This window comes from Pangasianodon hypophthalmus, chromosome 4 (assembly GCF_027358585.1).
Source record: "Pangasianodon hypophthalmus isolate fPanHyp1 chromosome 4, fPanHyp1.pri, whole genome shotgun sequence".
Taxonomy (NCBI): Eukaryota; Metazoa; Chordata; class Actinopteri; order Siluriformes; family Pangasiidae; genus Pangasianodon; species Pangasianodon hypophthalmus.
The window spans coordinates 29,044,024-29,062,962 of record NC_069713.1 but is presented as its reverse complement, the minus strand read 5'-3'; the positions used below and the strand labels follow the sequence as shown (position 1 = coordinate 29,062,962).

The following is an 18,939-nucleotide window of genomic DNA, read 5'->3' as shown; positions in this document are numbered from 1 at the left end:
CAGCAGCGCCGGAGTCCACCAGAGACCACCTGTTGCCCACCCCAAGAAAGAGAGATGGAAAGAAGCATCCCAACTGGAGAAGACCTCAAGGTGAAGGTGGGTCCCATCACAGTCCTACTCACTCTGGATGGGACTGGGCTTTTCCTGATAAAGGATCTGAAGTGACCTGGCTTTCCACAGTAGAGGGAACACTTCTCTCACATGTTGCAAGAGCTGGGTCAGCTTTTGTCGCTGTATAGCTGCTCCTTGCTCGGCCGGTGCTGTCACATGTCTTCCCACTGTGGCCCCTTGATTAGCCAATGCAACGTGAAGCCAGTCTAGGACGGTGGTCTCTGGGGAGTTCTGCTCTGCCGGGTCCATCTTAACGGCTGAGTCCTTTTACATGGGTTGGTAACCCTGGCCAGGATTCGAAAAGGCCAAACAGAGATACAAAGAAACAATCCAACTGTAAAACAGATTAACGTTAAGTTAAAAAAAACAAGTAATAAAAAAAACATAAAACATCCCAAAAGTTGGCCACAGGGATAAAGGATCTTCTGAAGCGCTCAGTGGAACACTTGGCAGTGATCAGTCTCTGGCTGAAAGTGCTCCTCTGGTCGACCAGCACACTGTGTAGTGGGTGAGAAGGGTTGTCCAGGATTGAGTGGAGTTTTGACAACATCCTTCTCTCAGCCACAACATGAACAGGGTCTAGCTCCATGCCAAGTACAGAGCCAGCCCTCCTGATTAGTTTGTCCAGTTTATTTCTGTCTGCCACCTTCAAGCTACTTCCCCAACAGACCACTGAGTGTACGAGATCACATGTGCAAGCAGCATTAGAGGAATGTAGACGGCGATTAAAATGGCACGAGAGAACTCTCTGGGCATGTAGTATGGGCGAAGCCCCACAGCCAAAAGTTCAATATCGGGGTTGCAAACACACTCTTTCACAATTACATGACCCTGGTGGCACCACATGTTGTTAATATAAACAGCCATTCCTCCTCCTCTCCTCTTACTGCACTCCTCTCATCTCCGGTCTCCCCGCACTGCACTGAAGCCGTCTATATTAATGCTCGAATCGGGTATGCCATCATTTAGCCAAGTTTCCATAAAACACATCAGACTGCATTCGCGAAAGATGTTCTCCCTTCTTACTAAAGCTGTCAGCTCGTCCATCTTATTGTCCAGTGACCTCACATTACCCATAATGAGAGAACAGAGATACGGTTTATATTTCCTCGCCTTCTCTTTGCGCGCTGCTTGGCTCCGCTCAACTTTTCCCTATCCGCCGTTTTCTTCCACCTCTGCATCCTCTCACTGTCCTCCTTCGTATCTCATCAGGGATGTTTAAGGTCCAATACAAAGATGGATCTTTGTATCTTTGTATATAGTCCAAAATCCTAACACATTTCTATAGTAACAGCTTATTCATAGGGACTTGTACAGAAATCCACTTGGTTACAACCCAAATAAGCAGATAGTGTGATCAATGTATATGAATGAATCATATCACTGTAAGTCTAGAGTTCATAGATTCAGAAAAAAGTGTGTGTTCGATCATCCAGCTTTCTGAGTGAAAAATAAATCTTGTGGTGCACAGAACCATACATTTTACAACACCTCCCTTTTTTTTTATAAGAACCAAAAGGTCACGGCATGTTAATTACATTTACATTTTTACATGTTTACACACTTACTCTTTTTTCATTTAGACTTTTAAACATTTAAACATTTATACATATATCTTTTACACACTTAAACATTTATACAGTTATACAATTACATATTTACATTTTTTTCACATTCTCACTCATACATTTATGCATTTACAATTTTACACATTTCCACGTTTACACTTTTATACATTTATACTTTCACACATTTGCACATTTAGACATTTACACATTTACACATTTACAAATTTAAACTTTTATACATTTGTGTATTTATACATTTACACAATTTCAGGAGCTAAAGATTCACTGTAACCCTTTATGTATCAAAACATCCAACCCATCACTCTCATGACTGTGTTGCAACCAGTAATTTTAAACATTAACGTGTGATCAATATCTTTGGCCACATGGAGGAAAAACAGCATGTTTCTTCACGTTTATTCAAATATCATGCACAAACATTTTAGAAAATTTAGATTTGGAGTCACTGAAAAAAAAAAGATTTACGAAAACTGTTCTACCACCAAGACCTGAAATACGTAGCTGTATATTGGGTTGTGTGTGTGTTTGCATTTGTGTGTACTTTGATACAGTTGGCTTATCTGGGACAGTGTGTGTGTGTATGTGTGTCTTGATGTAGTCAGGTCCAGGACTGTGTGTGCATTTGTGCGTACCTTGACGTAGTCAGAGTGTCCGGGACAGCCTCTGTGTGTGTGTGTGTGTGTTTGTGCATTTGTGTGTACCTTGACGTAGTCAGAGTGTCCAGGACAGCCTGTGGCTATGTTAGAAGTGTGTGTGCATTTGTGTTTGTACCTATATTTGACTTGTCTAGGACAGTCTGTGTGTGTGTCTTGACATAGTTGCTGTGTTCAGGACTGTCTGTGTCTGTGTACTTTGACATAGTCAGAGTGTACGGGACAGTGTGTGTGTGTGTGTGTATATGATATTTTCTTCTGCTGTTGTAGCCCATCCACCTCAAGTTTCAATATATTGTGTGCTCAGAGATGCTTTTCTGCTCACGATGGTTATAATGAGTTGTTATTTGAGCAGCCTTAAGTACCTTGACATAGTTGGCGTGTCCAGAATAGTCTGTGTGTGTGTGTGTATCCCCGTGAATCCACGAATCCAACGCTTGAGTTGAGACAGTATAAAGCTGAATGCTGGACAATTTTGTCTTCCAGAAGTCTTTATAGCCTTAGCATTTCCGTTTGCATATCCTCTGTAATCTGGATTCTTTCTCCTGCATTCATAACTCCTGTCTAGTCTATTCTCATGTTTATATTCACTATCTCGCCTGTAAAGTTCTCCAGCTGCTGCCTTGCTGTGTCATGAAATCTCTTAATTCCTGACAAATCCATGTGAAATTGGTAGCATCATCCCCGAGGCAGGGGTGGCGACAGGGAAACACTACGATATCGCTAAGATTCTTCATCTTGAATCTCTGATAGCTGCATATTTTTATTCATGACCTATTGTCCATTTTTTCCACCATCACTAATATGTGAATTTTTTTTTTTTTAATATCTAATCAGGAGCCACAAGTTCATATTGGAAATCCTCATTCTGATTTAATTTATATGTTACTAATATTTCATTACTAACAGCATTTCGGAAAAAGTGTGTATGTATGTTTAAATTTGGGTTTACAATTTTATATGTAAGCTTTTCAGTCCCCATCCTGCAAGTGTGCCACTGACCTTTGGTTTTGTTGTTCAGCTTAAAAATGTTTTTAAAAAATGGTAATAATAATAATAATAATAAAGTTAAAAGAAAAATCATAATATTTATTTAATTCTCAAAAGAGTCATTTTATTTTATTATTTTATCTGTTTCATTAGTAGAAACATATTCATATAATTATGATTACATAAAAAACCAGCCTACTGTTAGGAAAGAAAAGAAAAAGAAAGAAAAATAAAACATATGCACTGTACCAAACCAAGTGATGACCGAATTGTGCAGGATTTACTCAGAATGCATTGGATTCTGAAGCAGTCTGATTTATTCTTGCTAAACTGGTAGCTATAAGCGTTCTCCAAACTGTGTATGTGTGTGTGTGGACTTATTGCATCATGAGAGCAGAACTGACACTTTCACCTCCACTGACGAGTTCATCCCTCTCTCTTTCCTGTCTCTTGAACCTGAAAAGATAAAAAAAATGCAGCTTGTCATGTTATGGAGAAAACGCAAAAAACCATAAACTCCTCTGTTGTGTCAGAAAACTTAAAGTTACAGCTTTACCTCTGACTGTTACAAAGTGCTGACACTGGAGACTCCTTCCATGAATGTTAAATAAATGTCTCTGTACAGAAAACATCACCTTCAACAATTACACACATTTTTTAATCTGTTTGTGTGGCGCATCCGCTGTACACGTCCCTGTGAATAAACATATTAGAAAGAGTGCATTAATATAAACTTGTGATCCACTGGTGCTAAATACAAACAATCAAAATATGCCTTGTATTTATAATAAAGTTTAACTAACTAATTAATTTATGGAAGAAAATAAAGTGTGATTGGATATGCTCAATGTGAACCTGTCGTTAAAAAGCATTTACAGGGACATCAATAGAAATGGTATTAAAGTTAGTTTTAAACATAGGTAACATTGTTGTGTAGCAACAGTACCATTAGTTAGACATGCTAGCTACTAAGACTTTATCAAAAATTCAGAAATTGCTTCTAATTTGAACTTTGAAAAGCTGATTTGTTTACAAAATTCCCATCTGAACATATTATATTTTCCATACCTGCTGAATTAGCCTACGTTAGATAAACACTTGCAGTAATTGACAGGTTTTTGCAAATTAGCCATGTAAACATGAGTCGACGTTCCTCGATGGAGTTCAAAACGATCCTTGTCGATGACCCTGAGAATCTTGTTGAAGATTCTTAGAGTCAACAGTCTCAAGTGAAATGTCCGATAAAGCTACACGGCTAATTAACCAAATACGCTTTGACAAGATTTGTTGTTTTTAATTACCATGCTCTTTTCTTCTGTGTCTTCTCTCTGGAGTTTGCGTTTAAATAGTCCACACTCAGACTCAGGGTCTTGGGACTAATTAGTGCAGTTGAGCTTGGGGAGTAATTAGCTATAATTAGCATGTGCACACATCCGTTTTAGCACATTCATTGATTATCCAGGCATGTTGATAAAGTCTACTTTCACATGTTTTTCCATTTATCACATATTTCTTTTTGATTACAGATTATAAGTTTTACTCATATAAAACAATTTTTTTGAAGAGTTTATTTTTGTAACTGGATGCTCCGACCACCCTTCAGTCCTGTCTCAAGGCTGAAAAGTGTTTAGAAACACAAACTTTTAAAGTTTGTCAAGGGCTTGCTTTAAAAGTGTAAATGAACAAAAATAATAATATACCCTCTCTTAGATTAAAAATAAATCAAGTTCTAGATATAAATGCTGCAAATTACCATCATGCCCCAAATAGGAATCATGGTTCAGGTGAAAGAGCTTCCTAAAGTTCTCAGGAACAACATTATTAAGCAAACACCCAAATGGAGAAAGCTCCAGAGCCATTACAAAGACTTTAAACATCACTGTGAGTACAATGGGTTTGACAATATGCAGGTGGAAAGTTCATGGAAGCACAACTAATCGTCCTTGGACAGGTGAACTATGCAGGAATTCACAACCTGCTCTCAGACTAATGATCTAATGAAGGAAGGTAAGACAGAATCCAACAGCCACTCGAAAAGAGTTGTAGGACGACCTGAAAGCAGCAGGAACAACTGTTACGCAGAGAACAATAAGGAATGAACTGCTCAACAGTCATCTACACCTACATGTTTCTACACCTTACGCTAAACTCCTCTGCTAATAAAGAAGCACAGAGTGTCATGGAATCCAAGGAGTCAGATGCAAGTACAGAATTTTCTTTTAATAACAAAACAACTGAACAAAAAGCAAAGACTGGAAAAGGACCCAAAAACTGGTACCATTAAACAAAGAACTAGACTGAAGCTAGGCAATGCAAGGCAAAGAAAAGGAAAATGACACATGAAAACAAAAAGCCACTCACAGTGCAAATACAGCATAACATGCCAGCAACTATATCGACTATGCACAAACACACACAATACTCCACAACTAAGGAGGGATAACACAGAACTTAAACAGGGAACTAATCGGGGAAACACAAAACCGGTGAGCACAATCAAGGAAGGAAATGGAGCAGACAAAAAAGAAGAAATTCAAAAAAAAGGGAGAATGTCCTCTAGTGGTCTGGGGAGGAATTGTCCATGGTGGACATGACACAGAGATGTATGTCTAAAAACATTTAGACAAAATATAACTTTTGGGACAAAAAACAAAACAAAACAAAAAGAACTTTTGGCAATAATTCAGCTTATGTTTGGAGAAAGAGTGTAAGAACACCATCATACCCAGAGTGAAGCATAGTGGAGGGAGCATCATGATATGGTTCTGCTTCTCTGTGTACTGGGGCATATTAGAGGGGAATTTAACCTTATCAGCCAAGAAAGTGAATCTGGGAAGAAGCTATACATTTCAACAAGACAACAAGCCCAAACACACAGCCAAGAAAGCCTTGCATGGCCGAGCTGATCTCCTGACTTGAATCTCATTTATGGTGGGTTTTGAAACTGCGACTCCATTAGAGGAGGCCTCGTATTTCAATTCAGGGAATTGAAGATGATTTGCCAAGCGGAATGGAACAAAATTATAGCTAATTCCTTTTTACCATAGACGTCCCAAAGCTGTAATTGCTCACAACAGTTTTGCAACAAAGTGCCACTGTTGGTTATTTGTGGGGTCTGAATACTTTTTTTTTCTTGTGCATTTTTTTCTTTCTTGGTGGGGACCATAGGTCCACAGAATGGTAGAAATATCTGACAGTTTTTACCTCGTGGAGATATTTGGCTGATGAAAAGAAAATATATTTGGCTGTATTTTAAAAAGAAAAAACTTAGCTTATATATATATATATATATATATATATATATATATATATATATATATATAAACTACAAGCAATATAAATAGCTATAATAAACACACAAAAAAGAATATTTTTGTGTATACCTTTTGTTTATAATAGAGTTTAACAAGCTAGTTCATTTACTTAAGAAAATAATGAAGCGTGAGTGGATGTGCTCCAAAGTACCACTCTTGTTAAGCGATTATAAAGTTAGCTAGAGGTCCTAGCTACTAGTTTTATTAGAAAAAAAAATAATAAAAAATTAAAAAAAACCTTCTAATTCGCCACTCAGAAGGAGAGATTCGTTCATCATTACATATTTTCCAAAACCATTAAATTAGTCTAGCCTGAAGTGGTGTTTTGTAGTAATTAACGTTGTTGCTAATTAACGTTGTTGCTAATTAACGTTGTTGCTAAAAATGACCCTTCCTTGACGGAGTCTGAAAGGATACTTGTGGAAACTTAATATAGTTATAAGTTAAATTAGTTTTAGGTGTAGCATTGGCATGAATTAGCTACATAGTTGTGTGTGTGTGTGAGAGAGAGAGAGAGAGAGAGAGAGAGAGAAAGAGGGAGAGATCCACTGTGGCTACAGCGCCACCTTCAGGAAGGTTTGATGAGCTGTATTTTGTATTTAAACTGTATAGTAGGCGCTTTTTTTGTTTTTGCTGCCCCCTTGTGGCGACTACGCGTCACTACACACCACTATATTCCTAACGCGGCTGGAATTCCAAGCACGAGCCAAGTGCACTAGTTAGGACGCGACAGCGCGGATTGGAACACGACCTCGGGATTTCAGTACATCTGATTTGTAGGGATGTTCGAGTTGTGAAATGTTTGGAGTCGACTCCGATTGCGAGTCCAGGTTTTAGGAGTTGATTCAACGCAATTATTTTCTCAATTCCAAAAACTACGAGGACAGGATACGACAGTATGGGGTGTCATAAAAACTAAAACGTGTAATACTAATTACAGTCATAACACAAGTCAAGTTTTAAACACAATTACTCTTTAATTTCTTTCGAAGCTTTGGAGTCGACTCTGAACTCCTAGTGCTTTGGTTCGAAGAATCGACTCTTCCTAGGATCCCTACTTCTTCCAGACTTTGGCTAACGACCTCGGTAAGAAACTATCACACTCTATCGCTAACTTTTGAACACTTTTAGGTGTAAATCTATATTTGCTATCTGTATTTACTGACTTGGAGAAAATATTCCTTGTGTGCACTTGATTCCCTGTCGCTTTTAGCAAAGAGAACCGATTCTGAAGTGATTCAGATGGGACTAAGCTAAGCTAAAAGCTAGGGAGCCGCATCACTGAAAGATTGTTAAATGCAAGCAAACCGGCTTCTTTTAAACCTTTAAACCTGTTTAATTTGTATTTTAATACAAATTAATGTTTCAAATGCCATGTTGTTGGGTAGAATAACAATTAGGGAAGCCGTGCTTGAAGCTTGGAGCCATTTTGTCTGAAAATATGAGCTAAGCTAATCCAGGAACCTAGCATCCATAGGTATTCCAGCTTGTCTTAGCTCACAATAAATACATTAAAAATAATAATAATAATAAAGAAATAGTTCACTCAAACTCTTTCTATGGAAGCATATTTATATATAATGACGAGTGAAGTCTGGTATGACGTAATATGGTTTGGTGACGTCACAGCTGTGGACTTTAATGGACTTTTAGGGAGCTTAGTGGAAATGCACGAGCTCCCTGCGACTACAGGGGTATTTATTTACTTGTTTGTTTGTTTGTTTGTTTTTTAATGAATAATATTGAGTATATTTCCAGCTACATCTTTGCAGACGTTTGCAAAATGCTCCACCCTGAGCTTCCTTCTCTTCTCCTGTTAAAGCTTTTTATAATGAAGCTGAATCCTGGATTCTGATTGGTCAGAAAAAAAAATTGGGAAAATAATCAACACCTCTTTTGGCCATTTTAAACAAAACAAAAACTTTTTTTTTCTAATCTATGAGAAAGAATTACTTAATAATAATAATAATAATAATAATGTGTGTGCGTGTGTGTGTATACATATATATATATATATATATATATATATATATATATATATATATATACTTTAAAAAAAATCCTTAAAATTGTAAAAAAAAAAAATTTTTAAATATATTAATTTGTGTGTGTGTGTGTATATATATATATATATATATATATATATATATATATATATATATATATATATACACACACACACACATTATTATTATTATTAAGTAATTCTTTCTTACAGTTTATTCTTTAAATTTTTAAAATTTCTTTAAAATTTAAAAGATTTTTTCAAAATTATATATATATATATATATATATATATATATATATATATATATATTTTTTTTTTTTTGTTTTTTTTTTAATCTTTTCAATTGTAAAAAAAAAAATTAAATATATATATTAATTTGTGTGTGTGTATATATATATATATATATATATAATTTTAAAGAAATTTAAAAAATCTATGAAGGCCTGGTTTGCAAGAATAAACCGTATATAGTGCATCAGTGATTTTGTGGAATTTGAATGTATTTGAATATTAATGAGCCTCTAATTTTATACTGCATCAGACAGAATGAATATAAAGCCCTGTTCGGATTGGATTCGTTTATCAGCGGGACGTCCGTAATACAATTTTTGACACATCTCCTCAGTGATAAACCTCTCGCATCTCGAACAGTAACTGAATGACAACAGGAGGAGTGAGTTTCTAGTGAGTTGTATTTTCTGTGAAACCAGATGTTAGCGTAAGTGCCTCTTCTTTTCGTTTGGCAATTCGTCTGGGAGTGTTTAATATCTGGAGGAGGGGCACTCATATGTGAGGCGACGTCTGCACAGAAACTCACGCACACACAGCCTGAATCCTAAATGATCTATGTTCACTACATAGGGTGTAGCTCAGTAGATTTCTAGGACTGTAATGCAAACGCAACTTCATTTGGGACCCAACCACAGAAAGTCTAATGTGTCAAAGCAAAATTTTGTACTTGTAAAAGTTAAAAAAAATAATAATCTGCAGCAGTGTGTAATAACCCTAGATTTGATTCCCTTTAGGAGGAAGCACCGCTATGGATTCGTCATCTCTACCAGAGCAGGAAACAGGAAACTGCACGAGTGAAACAGGAAGCGTGCCAGCCGTGACGGAGGAAGTTCGCCTGCGCCGCTTCCTCTGCTACGGCTCAGAGAGCGCCACCTACAGAGCACGCGAGCAGAGGAACCTGTGCCTTGAGCGGGCCTCGTCCGTAACTGAGCTGCTCGCGGCCGGCCGAGGCGGCGAGGCGGTGCAGGAGGTGCGGAGCATGAGTCTGAGGGGCGGAGTCAGAAGCCCAGGCCCCGCCCTGTTCGCCCTGGCCGTGATCTCGCAGCACTCGGATGTGGAGGCCAAGCGGGCGGCGTATGGCGTGCTCAAAGAGGTGTGCACTTCCCCGAGTGAGCTTTTCAGCTTTGTTCAGTATAAGAAGGAGCTGAGCGGCGCGGGGCAGCGCGGCATGTGGGGTCGAGCGCTGAGGAAAGCCGTGGCAGACTGGTACAACGGACGCGACGCTCTCAGACTGGCACACGACGTCACCAAGTGTAAAAGGAAAGGAGGCTGGTCTCATCAGGACCTGTTCCGACTGGCGCATCTGAAGCCTGCCAATGATGGTGAGGACAGGAAGTGATGTAATATTCCCTTACACTCTCACACACTCTTTTTGTCCTAAGAGGGGTTCATTTTTATTGATTTTTTTATTTTTAAATTTTTAATTGTGTATTTATTTTTATATTATTTCATTATATATTTCTAATTTTAACCAGCACTCTGCTACAAACTTGTTTTGTTTAGCTACAGACTAAAAGATATTTTGTTTGTTTTTTATGGTGTTGTTAATTAACGAGAATTGAGTTAGCGCGCTTTCTCTTTTGATTCTTTTGGTTCGTTTGCTGTTTGGTTTCTTTTTATTTTCACCCTGCACGTAATTACACGATTCACAAACCAAAAAAAAAATACATTGTCTGTTACAAATGATTTGCAGAAATATTACAATAAATATTTACTGTCACAGCAGCAACCTTTTGAGCTTTTCACTGTCTTCATAAGAAGTGCAGAAGAAGTCTGTTTATTATCATAAAACGTACTACTGTACATGCAGATCCCCTGAATGATGATTCAGTTTATTCGCTTTTTTGGTGCTAAATGTTTTTCCGTATTTCACAGCCGTTGCTCTGGTGAGTAAATACGTGACTAAAGGCTGGAAGGCGGTGCAGGAGACGTACGCAGACAGAGAGAAGACGGAGGATGTGATGAAGGTGTTTGTGTATCTGGAGGCCGTGGAGAAGACCAAACACTCGAGTGATGAGCTGGAGGTGGCGCATCTGGTGGAGGAACACAAACTGGAGAGAGAACACGTCCTCACTAAACACCTGAAGTCCCGAGAGGTGGGAGAATAAATAAACACACACACACACACACACACACCCATGCATGATACTGCAGTCAGATTAAAGTTTTCCAACCCAATTCCGAACAGAGATAGAGAGGGAGAGGGAGATACGGCAGAGGGAGAGGGAGAGAGAAATGGGGAGAGGGAGAGAGAAATGGAGAGGGGGAGAGAGAAATGGAGAGGGGGAGAGAGAAATGGGGAGGGGAGAGAGAGAGGTAGAGAGAGAAACTGAGTAGAGGGAGAGGGACAGAGAAATGGGGTGGAGGGAATGGGAGAGAGAAATGGGAGAGGGAGAGAAAAAAATAGAGGGAGAAGTAGAGAGAGAAAAGAGGGAGTGGGTGAGAGAAATAGGGAAGATGGAGAGAGAAATGGGGAGGAGAGAGAGAAACAGGTTAGAGAGAGGAAGAGAGAGAGACATGGAGAGAGGGACAGAGGTGGGGAGGGAAGGAGAGAGAGAGAGAGAGAGACAGAGAGAGAGAGGTACTAAATCAATGCCAGGCAGACAAACGGACAGATATAGATGGATGGATGGGTGGATGGATGGAAGAATGGATAAGTAGATGGGCAAACAGAGGAATGGTTGGATAGTCAGACAGATGGATAGATGGATTGATTGGTAGATTAGTAGATGGTCGTGAATAAATGGACAGATTGATTAAAAACTTGTGTATTTTGTTGATTAGAATGTAAGTAGTGTAGTGTTGATGTATTTTTTCGTCTCTCCGTGTGTGTGTCGGTGTGAAGGTGTGGAAAGCTCTGCTGAAGGAGATGTCCGTCTCCACACTGCTCACACATCTGGGGAAAATGACCGCGGATAAACTCCTGGGCCCGGGAAGTCCAGACACGGCGGCCGTGTGTGAGAGGATTCAGGATGAACACGCTCTACAGAAGGCAATAATAATAATAATAATAATATGCAATAATTATATATTTTATGTAGCACTTTTTACATGCAATAAAATGTCAGGGTGCTTTTTTATAAAAGGACAAATGATATGCAGTGGTAAAATGAATTTTTAAAAAAAAATTAAACCCCTTAAAATATAAAAATAACGATGTCCAAAATAAGCCTTGAAAAAAAATGTGGACTTAATTTTTTTTAGTTATTTTTTTATCACCTAAAAAAACAAAAATACATTTATTTCATACAAAATATTTTTTTTTTTTACAAAATTAATTTGTATTAAAAGTCTTATAATTTTTAATAATAAGTTAAAAATGTGTCTTTTTCTTAAAAAAATCAACGGAAAACGTTTTAATTGAATGAAAACATCTACTTGAAAAACAAAAGATTAGAAAAAAGATAGCAAATTAAATAAAATTAAATATTAAATGAGCAACAACAATCAGAGTCTGAATTTGTAAACTGCTGGGAAAATAACAAAAACATTTAATTTAGTGCTTTTTACTTAATGTTTATTTAAAAAAAAAAAATACACATTTTTAATTTGCATTTGTATAACATTAGCAAAACTAATAAATGAAAAATGTGAAAAAAATTTAATTCAATGGTTTTTAATTAATATTTCTTTTTTTTAGATTTTTGTGCTTGTAAATTATTATCAAAAATAATAATAATAAATGGAAAAAAATCAAATAAAAATATGAAAAAGAATGAATTATCGATCTCATTATATCATAATCATGGAGTCAGATTTTCTTCGGACATTAGGGCGAGTTTGTGTCACTCGTTTATTTCTAAACACGCGCTGTTGTCATTTCCTCCAGGCCAAAACTCATCCGCTTAGTGTCCTGCTGGCGGCTGAGAACTACAAGCGAGGTCACGGCAAGAGAGGGAAGTTAAAATGGAAGCCGAACAGAGACGTCATTCAAGCGCTAGACTCCGCCTTCTGCAAATGTCTCTCAGTGAGTACGAACACACAATCTACGATCAGCTTACAGTACAGAATACGACGTAGAGATCAGATTGTGTGATAAAAGCATCCGAAAGTTACACTCGTACACAATTGGAGACTTTCTTGAACGTGTAACATCTATTTCATGTCTCTTCTCCTTCCCAGAACGTCGAGTCTACGGGGAAGCGCTTCGTAGTTGGAGTGGACGTGAGCTCTCGACTCGGCAGCGTTGCTCTCGGCAGCCTCGTCAGTACAGTGACCGTAGCTGCAGCCATGAGCATGGTGATGTTTTACCCATAATCCCACATCCAGCTGCTTTACTCACATGTAGCGTAGCTCTAATCCTCTGAACCGGTGACATACACGTTATGAGTCATATCCTGGACATGATTCATATGATTCATATAAACAGCATGATTCATATGATTCATATCCTGAACAGGATTCAAAGGATTCATATAAAGAACATGATTGATGTGATTTGTGTAAAGAGTGTGATTCATATGATTCATATAAAGAACATGATTCTTATGATTCATATGATTTGTGTAAAGAACATGATTCATATGATTTGTGTAAAGAGTGTGATTCATATGATTCACATGATGCATATTTGCTAAAATCTTGTAGTAGCACCAGCACCAACTTTTTTTATTCTCATCATGACATCCTGCTTCCTGATTGGCTCTTATATTTTATGATGCGATAACACTTCACATGTTCTATACAACTCAGATTTTTCATTCAACTTTGCCTCAAATGAAAGTATATATTTTTTTAAATTAATATTTAGTCTAAGAGCTTACAGCGAAACAAATCTTCCCTTTTGGCTTTACCTTTTTTTTTTCTTAATGTATGTTGTGTTTATTTTTCTTTAAAGGTGATCACACGGAGTGAACCGAATTCTGATGTCTTGCTGTTTTCAGAAGGAGCTGTTGTTCCCTGCTCCATCTCAGCCGATTCATCTCTCCTCCAAATAACCATGCAGTTAGTGCAGGTGACTGTTAATCCACAGCAACGTTGAAGAGTGCTGTGAATGATTCACATGGATTAAAATTGTAAAATCGAGTTGAGTTAAGCTTGCGTAGTGAGGATTTAATATTCAAATATTGTGCGTAAGAGCTATTCAGAAGTGGCATGCTAGTTATGCACAAGTATGATTCTAATAATGAAATGAAAATATTATCGTCCCTTTAAAGTCTGGAGAACAGAATGTTAGTGGATAAACTTAGGATTAAATAAAAGTGAGCTGTAAGTATAGCAGATATGCGCTTAGTCAGCTTATCCTTCAAACCGTTGTCTTTACAGGAGAGAGTCTTTACAAATTAACATAAACACTAGCATATTTTATTTTATTAATTTGACTCATAATAGTGAATTAAAAGTGGAGTTTACAATTTCATGAGCTTGATTTAGCATTCTGTGACATTGTGAAATGACTGTCAGCGCGCTAAATAATTACGATACAATAAAATGCTAAATAATAGTCTGTGCTGGATCAAGTGCTATTCTATGTGCAGCTGAATAATGAGTGTGGAAGCCGTTTCGTTTAATTAAACCAGTGATTAATGTGATCAGTAGAACTAGGACAATTCATACAGCAATATATTGGCAATATTCTAGATTTATTTCAACGCTCACCATCTGCTCATTTATATGTCCTCATATTAGTCTGTTTTTATTTTTCATTTTTAATTTGTCTCTTGCGTTTATGTGACATCATATTGCATTCGACAGCAAAGAAATCAAACACTGTTTCTTTTTCAGTCCTCATTTTCTACGCCTGATTTTTTTTCGATTTTTTTTAAAAGCAAGTGTTTTCTACGCAGAAAAAAAAAAATCTGGCAACCCAGGAGGCATGAACGCACATAACCCGACTCTGAATACCAGGAACTTTCCTCATGTAAATATTAACTCAACTTTTTGGACTGAATACGGACGGCCCAGTGGTCTGACTTCATAGAGGTCGTTTCTGAAATCAATATATATCTTTACTAAACCACGTTGATGTGCCGATTTTTGTTTTTTTACACAAAAATTTTCTTCATGTATTTCCCTTGCATAGGAATGACAACTTCCTGTTTGTGCTAAGCTTGCTAATTAATTTTACTAATGTTTTAATTGTACTTCCTGTCTGTTATGCTCTCGTTTAGGTGTGCAGTAGCTATACAGACTGCACTCTGCCTATAACCTGGGCCTCGGAAAATGACAAAATGGCGGACGTGTTTGTTATTTTCACCAATAATGAAACCTGGCCTGGGAGGTCAAATCCAGCGGAAACACTCAGGACATACAGACAGGTAGGAGACATTTTAAATAATGTTTCCATTTGGCAGTTTGGAATTTTGCTAAGTTTTTAAAATGTGTGTGTGTGGTTTTTTTTTTTTTTTTTTTTTTTTTAAAGAAAACTGGCATACTTTCGAAGCTGATTGTATGCGGCATGACGACAAACAGCCTTAACGTGGTCGATCCGGACGATCAGGGCATGCTGGACATCTGCGGGTTCGACTCGCACACCGTCAGCGTCATCCGCGACTTCATCATGGACGTCATATGAGAGAGGTGCACCATGGGAAACGCACGACGCTAAAAGCAAAGCTACACCGAAAAAAAAAAGAAAGCAAGAAATGAAATGTTCATGTGTTTCTGTTTTTTCTGTAACGTCCAGCAGGCTGGATGGAGATTTTACTCGGAAACACAGAGAACACACAGCTAACTTCATTATGCCGCTTTAAAGCTATAACACTACATTCGATTTTATAAAAAAATATATATATTTTTGCTATTGGAAAGTTCCTGGATGTAGTCATGTGACGATAGCATTTTTTGGCAGCATGCTAAAGTTGTTAAAAAAAAATCTACTTTTTAGCTAAACTAGGAAGCTAACGACTGATTGTGCGTAAATAAATTAAAAGTCGTTAAGATGATCATGTATTCTGAACGAGACGCTGTTGAGGTTCATTTAAAGTTAAAATTGAATGATGCAGCCGGATTTAAAAAATATAATAATAATAATAATAATAATAATAACAATAGTAACAATAATAATAATAATATCATTACTTGTGATAGTTTACACAAGTATTGAATTTTATATCTGTAATTTTTTTAGTCCTTTATATAAGGCTAACTAGCATGTTTTTTTTTCCCCAACCATATGAAGAAAAACTTCTCTGAATTTAATAATCTAATAACGGAAATTTACGCAAAAAAATATTAACGTGTACATTTGCCTGCTAAAACAAGAAAAAAAAAATTCTGACAGTAGTTAGCATTAAATGTTGTTTGAATTGAATGCCCTGAAATGTCCACTTTATATTTAAAAAAAATTCTTTCGATGATTAGTTTTTGCTGATAGTTATTAGATTTTTTTATTATTATTATTTTAACGTTACTGAATTTATTTAAGACACGTGTTTTTGAGTTTACGATATCAGTGCACTTTTTCATCTATTTCATGTGATAGGCATTTCTTGGTCGGAATGGGCGGAGCTTACATTGTGTTCAACCAGCCAATTGCAAACTTGCAATCATATGACATCACTAGCTTTTATTTTTAGTTTCTTCAGATGGAAGTAGCACTTTACTGGAAAATGTTGTTTTACTTACGCGATTTAAATCTCATAATTATCAACTGAAGCAACTGTGCTAACATTAGCCAGCTTTGTGTTTAGTTATCGAACATTATCGTCGACTTTCTTGATATAAAGATGTTACATAGCTAGCTGTCAAATTCTCGACAAAGCTAACTAAGTAGCTATTTTTTAAAATTTTGTGTCTCAGATTCATGGTAAATTCCTGACATTCCTGAGCTAAATTTATGCTATGATGATCAGGCATGATCAGGTTTGTGATTGCAAGTTTAACTTAAGCTCCGCCCCTTTTGACTGCGGGAATGTCAAATGTCAGTGTGGGAACATTTACGTGTATTTACATTGATTACTATTTAGCGTTTTTATTTAGACCAAAGTTTGACATCATTAACTAATAATGAGTGAGATCTAATATAGCTGCTAATTAGCTGTTATGCTAGCAACCGTGTGCTGATCAATGGCTGGAAGTTTTCTTTCTTTCTCTGAGTTCCGATACGGTTTTTAACCCGCTCTCAGAATCTTATGCTACCTAGCTAACTAGATAACTAGCTAAAGTGCTAATTAGCCGAGTTGTTAAGTAGCTAGTGTAAACAGAATTATCACCAATTTTGAAATTGAAATGCTCCAGTTTACACTTCTTTTAAAGTGATGTCGACGCACTCTGTCGAGGGGAAGTTGACGAGGGTGCGTGAGTGAAGAGTATTGGAACACAGCCGTTGTTAGCTACAGTAGCACTTTAGTTTCAAGACCTTTAATCTGAATCGTGAGGTTTCTGATTGTTCAAGATAATTAACACTAGAACAACGATTTCTCCGCTGAAAAGAGAAGATGGGCGTTCTGACGGACGTGTGGAGTTCATTGGTTTCATCAGAAATAAAACGTACGCACTGTGATTGCTGTAACTGTGGAGCTTTGTGCTTTGTACCTCTCCTTTAAGTCCACACTGCGTTGGCAGTGAATCACTGTAGCCCACACCGCAACGCCTGGAACTCCTACCACTTAATAAATAAAAAAAAAGCCTTTTTTTAAAAAAATATATAGCCTCAGTGTTGTTTTTTTCCCACTGTGTCATGTGACCACTTCCACAGAAGCAAGACTTAAACATGGGGTGCCAATACTTTTAGTCTGTAGAGAAAATACAGCAGAATGTTGGAGTGGAAACGAAACTAAAACACAGCCAGGCATGCGTTTTGAGGCTGAATCTTAAACAGCATTCTGCACTATGCATGTAGGGCACTAGGTAGGGTGCACATTATGTTATATCTTATGTAGGGTGCAAAGAAAGGAACTCTAGTAGTTATTGAACAGGTTCCAGAAATGGTGGCGATGGATTTTCAGCTCCCTACTTTCCCGCTATGTGCACTACATAGGGTGTAAAATAAAAATGGAGTGATTTGGGATTTAGTCCTGTAGTCTCCCTGTATGTGCGCAAAGTAGGGTATAGGGTGTAGAATAAAAATGGTGTGATTTGGGATTTAGCCCTGTACTCTCCTTGTATGTACACTACGTAGGGTATATGGTGTAGAGTAAAAATGGAGTGATTTGGGATTTAACCCTGTACTCACCCTGTAAGTGCACTACACAGGTTGTGAAATAAGTGCTTCTGCGCACCTTATGAAGTACACTATATATCTAGTAGAGAGTCATTTGTAGTGGAACTAGTGAAAATCTGCTGGATGTTCCCTAAGTAAGGAAACTATGTAGGGCCCCTACATTAGGTATAAAATAACAGCTTACTACACTATATTTTCAAAAAGGAGTCATTTGGGATTCAGCGCCATGTTCCCTATGCACGGGGACTATATAGGCTGTAAAATAAGGGTTTTTGCACCTTAAGAAGTGCACTATATGTCTTGTGGAAAGTAATTTGGGATACAGCTCCCTACTCCCTACATAAGTGCACTACATAGGGTCTGAAATAAAAATAAAAAATTCTGGCGAGCATTTTTGGATGTATTGAGTAAATATTCGTGCCAGTTTGCTACAGTGCTCTTCATAGGGTGTAGAAGCCCTTGTTTCGTATCCTATGTAGTGCACTGAGGGAATAGGGAACTAGATGTGCATTATTTCCCTCCTGGTTTACTTTATTGTATAGAGTCCCCTTAACGAGTGGTTCTGTAATGTGCCTGAATAAATGGATGCCATTTAATGCATACTTTGCTTTTGGATCTATTCTATTAATTGAAAAGTATGTATCATTTATCTCATTACAGATAAAAATACAACACCAGATTTCTGTCTTAGATTTTTACTTCTCGCGTGTAATCGATTTTCAAACAGGCATTTATCGTAGTCACTCCTGTTGTGGCTGAATCTAAATTAATTATATAGGGCACTACGTGGGTTCTAGAACGCCGTTATGTTACACCCTTATTAGGGTCCATGTTCAGTGAGCAAGGAAGGCATTTGGAATACGGCCTGACCGTGTATTTG

At 37.4% G+C, this 18,939-nt stretch overlaps 1 protein-coding gene across 1 annotated transcript; it reads left to right on the top strand.

Moving 5' to 3' along the window:
• The first annotated feature begins 7,447 nt into the window (after positions 1-7,447).
• ro60 (Ro60, Y RNA binding protein) lies at positions 7,448-18,527 on the top strand. The gene is made up of 9 exons (XM_053233218.1): positions 7,448-7,743; positions 9,691-10,278; positions 10,832-11,052; positions 11,802-11,948; positions 12,786-12,923; positions 13,079-13,195; positions 13,794-13,910; positions 15,067-15,213; positions 15,318-18,527. The coding sequence occupies exons 2-9, from the start codon at positions 9,705-9,707 to the stop codon at positions 15,468-15,470; spliced, it is 1,614 nt and encodes a 537-aa protein (XP_053089193.1). The 5' UTR covers positions 7,448-7,743; positions 9,691-9,704; the 3' UTR covers positions 15,471-18,527.
• The last annotated feature ends 412 nt before the right edge of the window (positions 18,528-18,939 follow it).

Coding starts and splice junctions, on each gene's coding strand:
- ro60 (XM_053233218.1), top strand. CDS start 9,705: ATGGATTCGTCATCTCTACCAGAGCAGGAAACAGGAAACTGCACGAGT. Junction 10,279..10,831: donor TCTGAAGCCTGCCAATGATG/GTGAGGACAGGA, acceptor CGTATTTCACAG/CCGTTGCTCTGGTGAGTAAA. Junction 11,053..11,801: donor AACACCTGAAGTCCCGAGAG/GTGGGAGAATAA, acceptor GTCGGTGTGAAG/GTGTGGAAAGCTCTGCTGAA.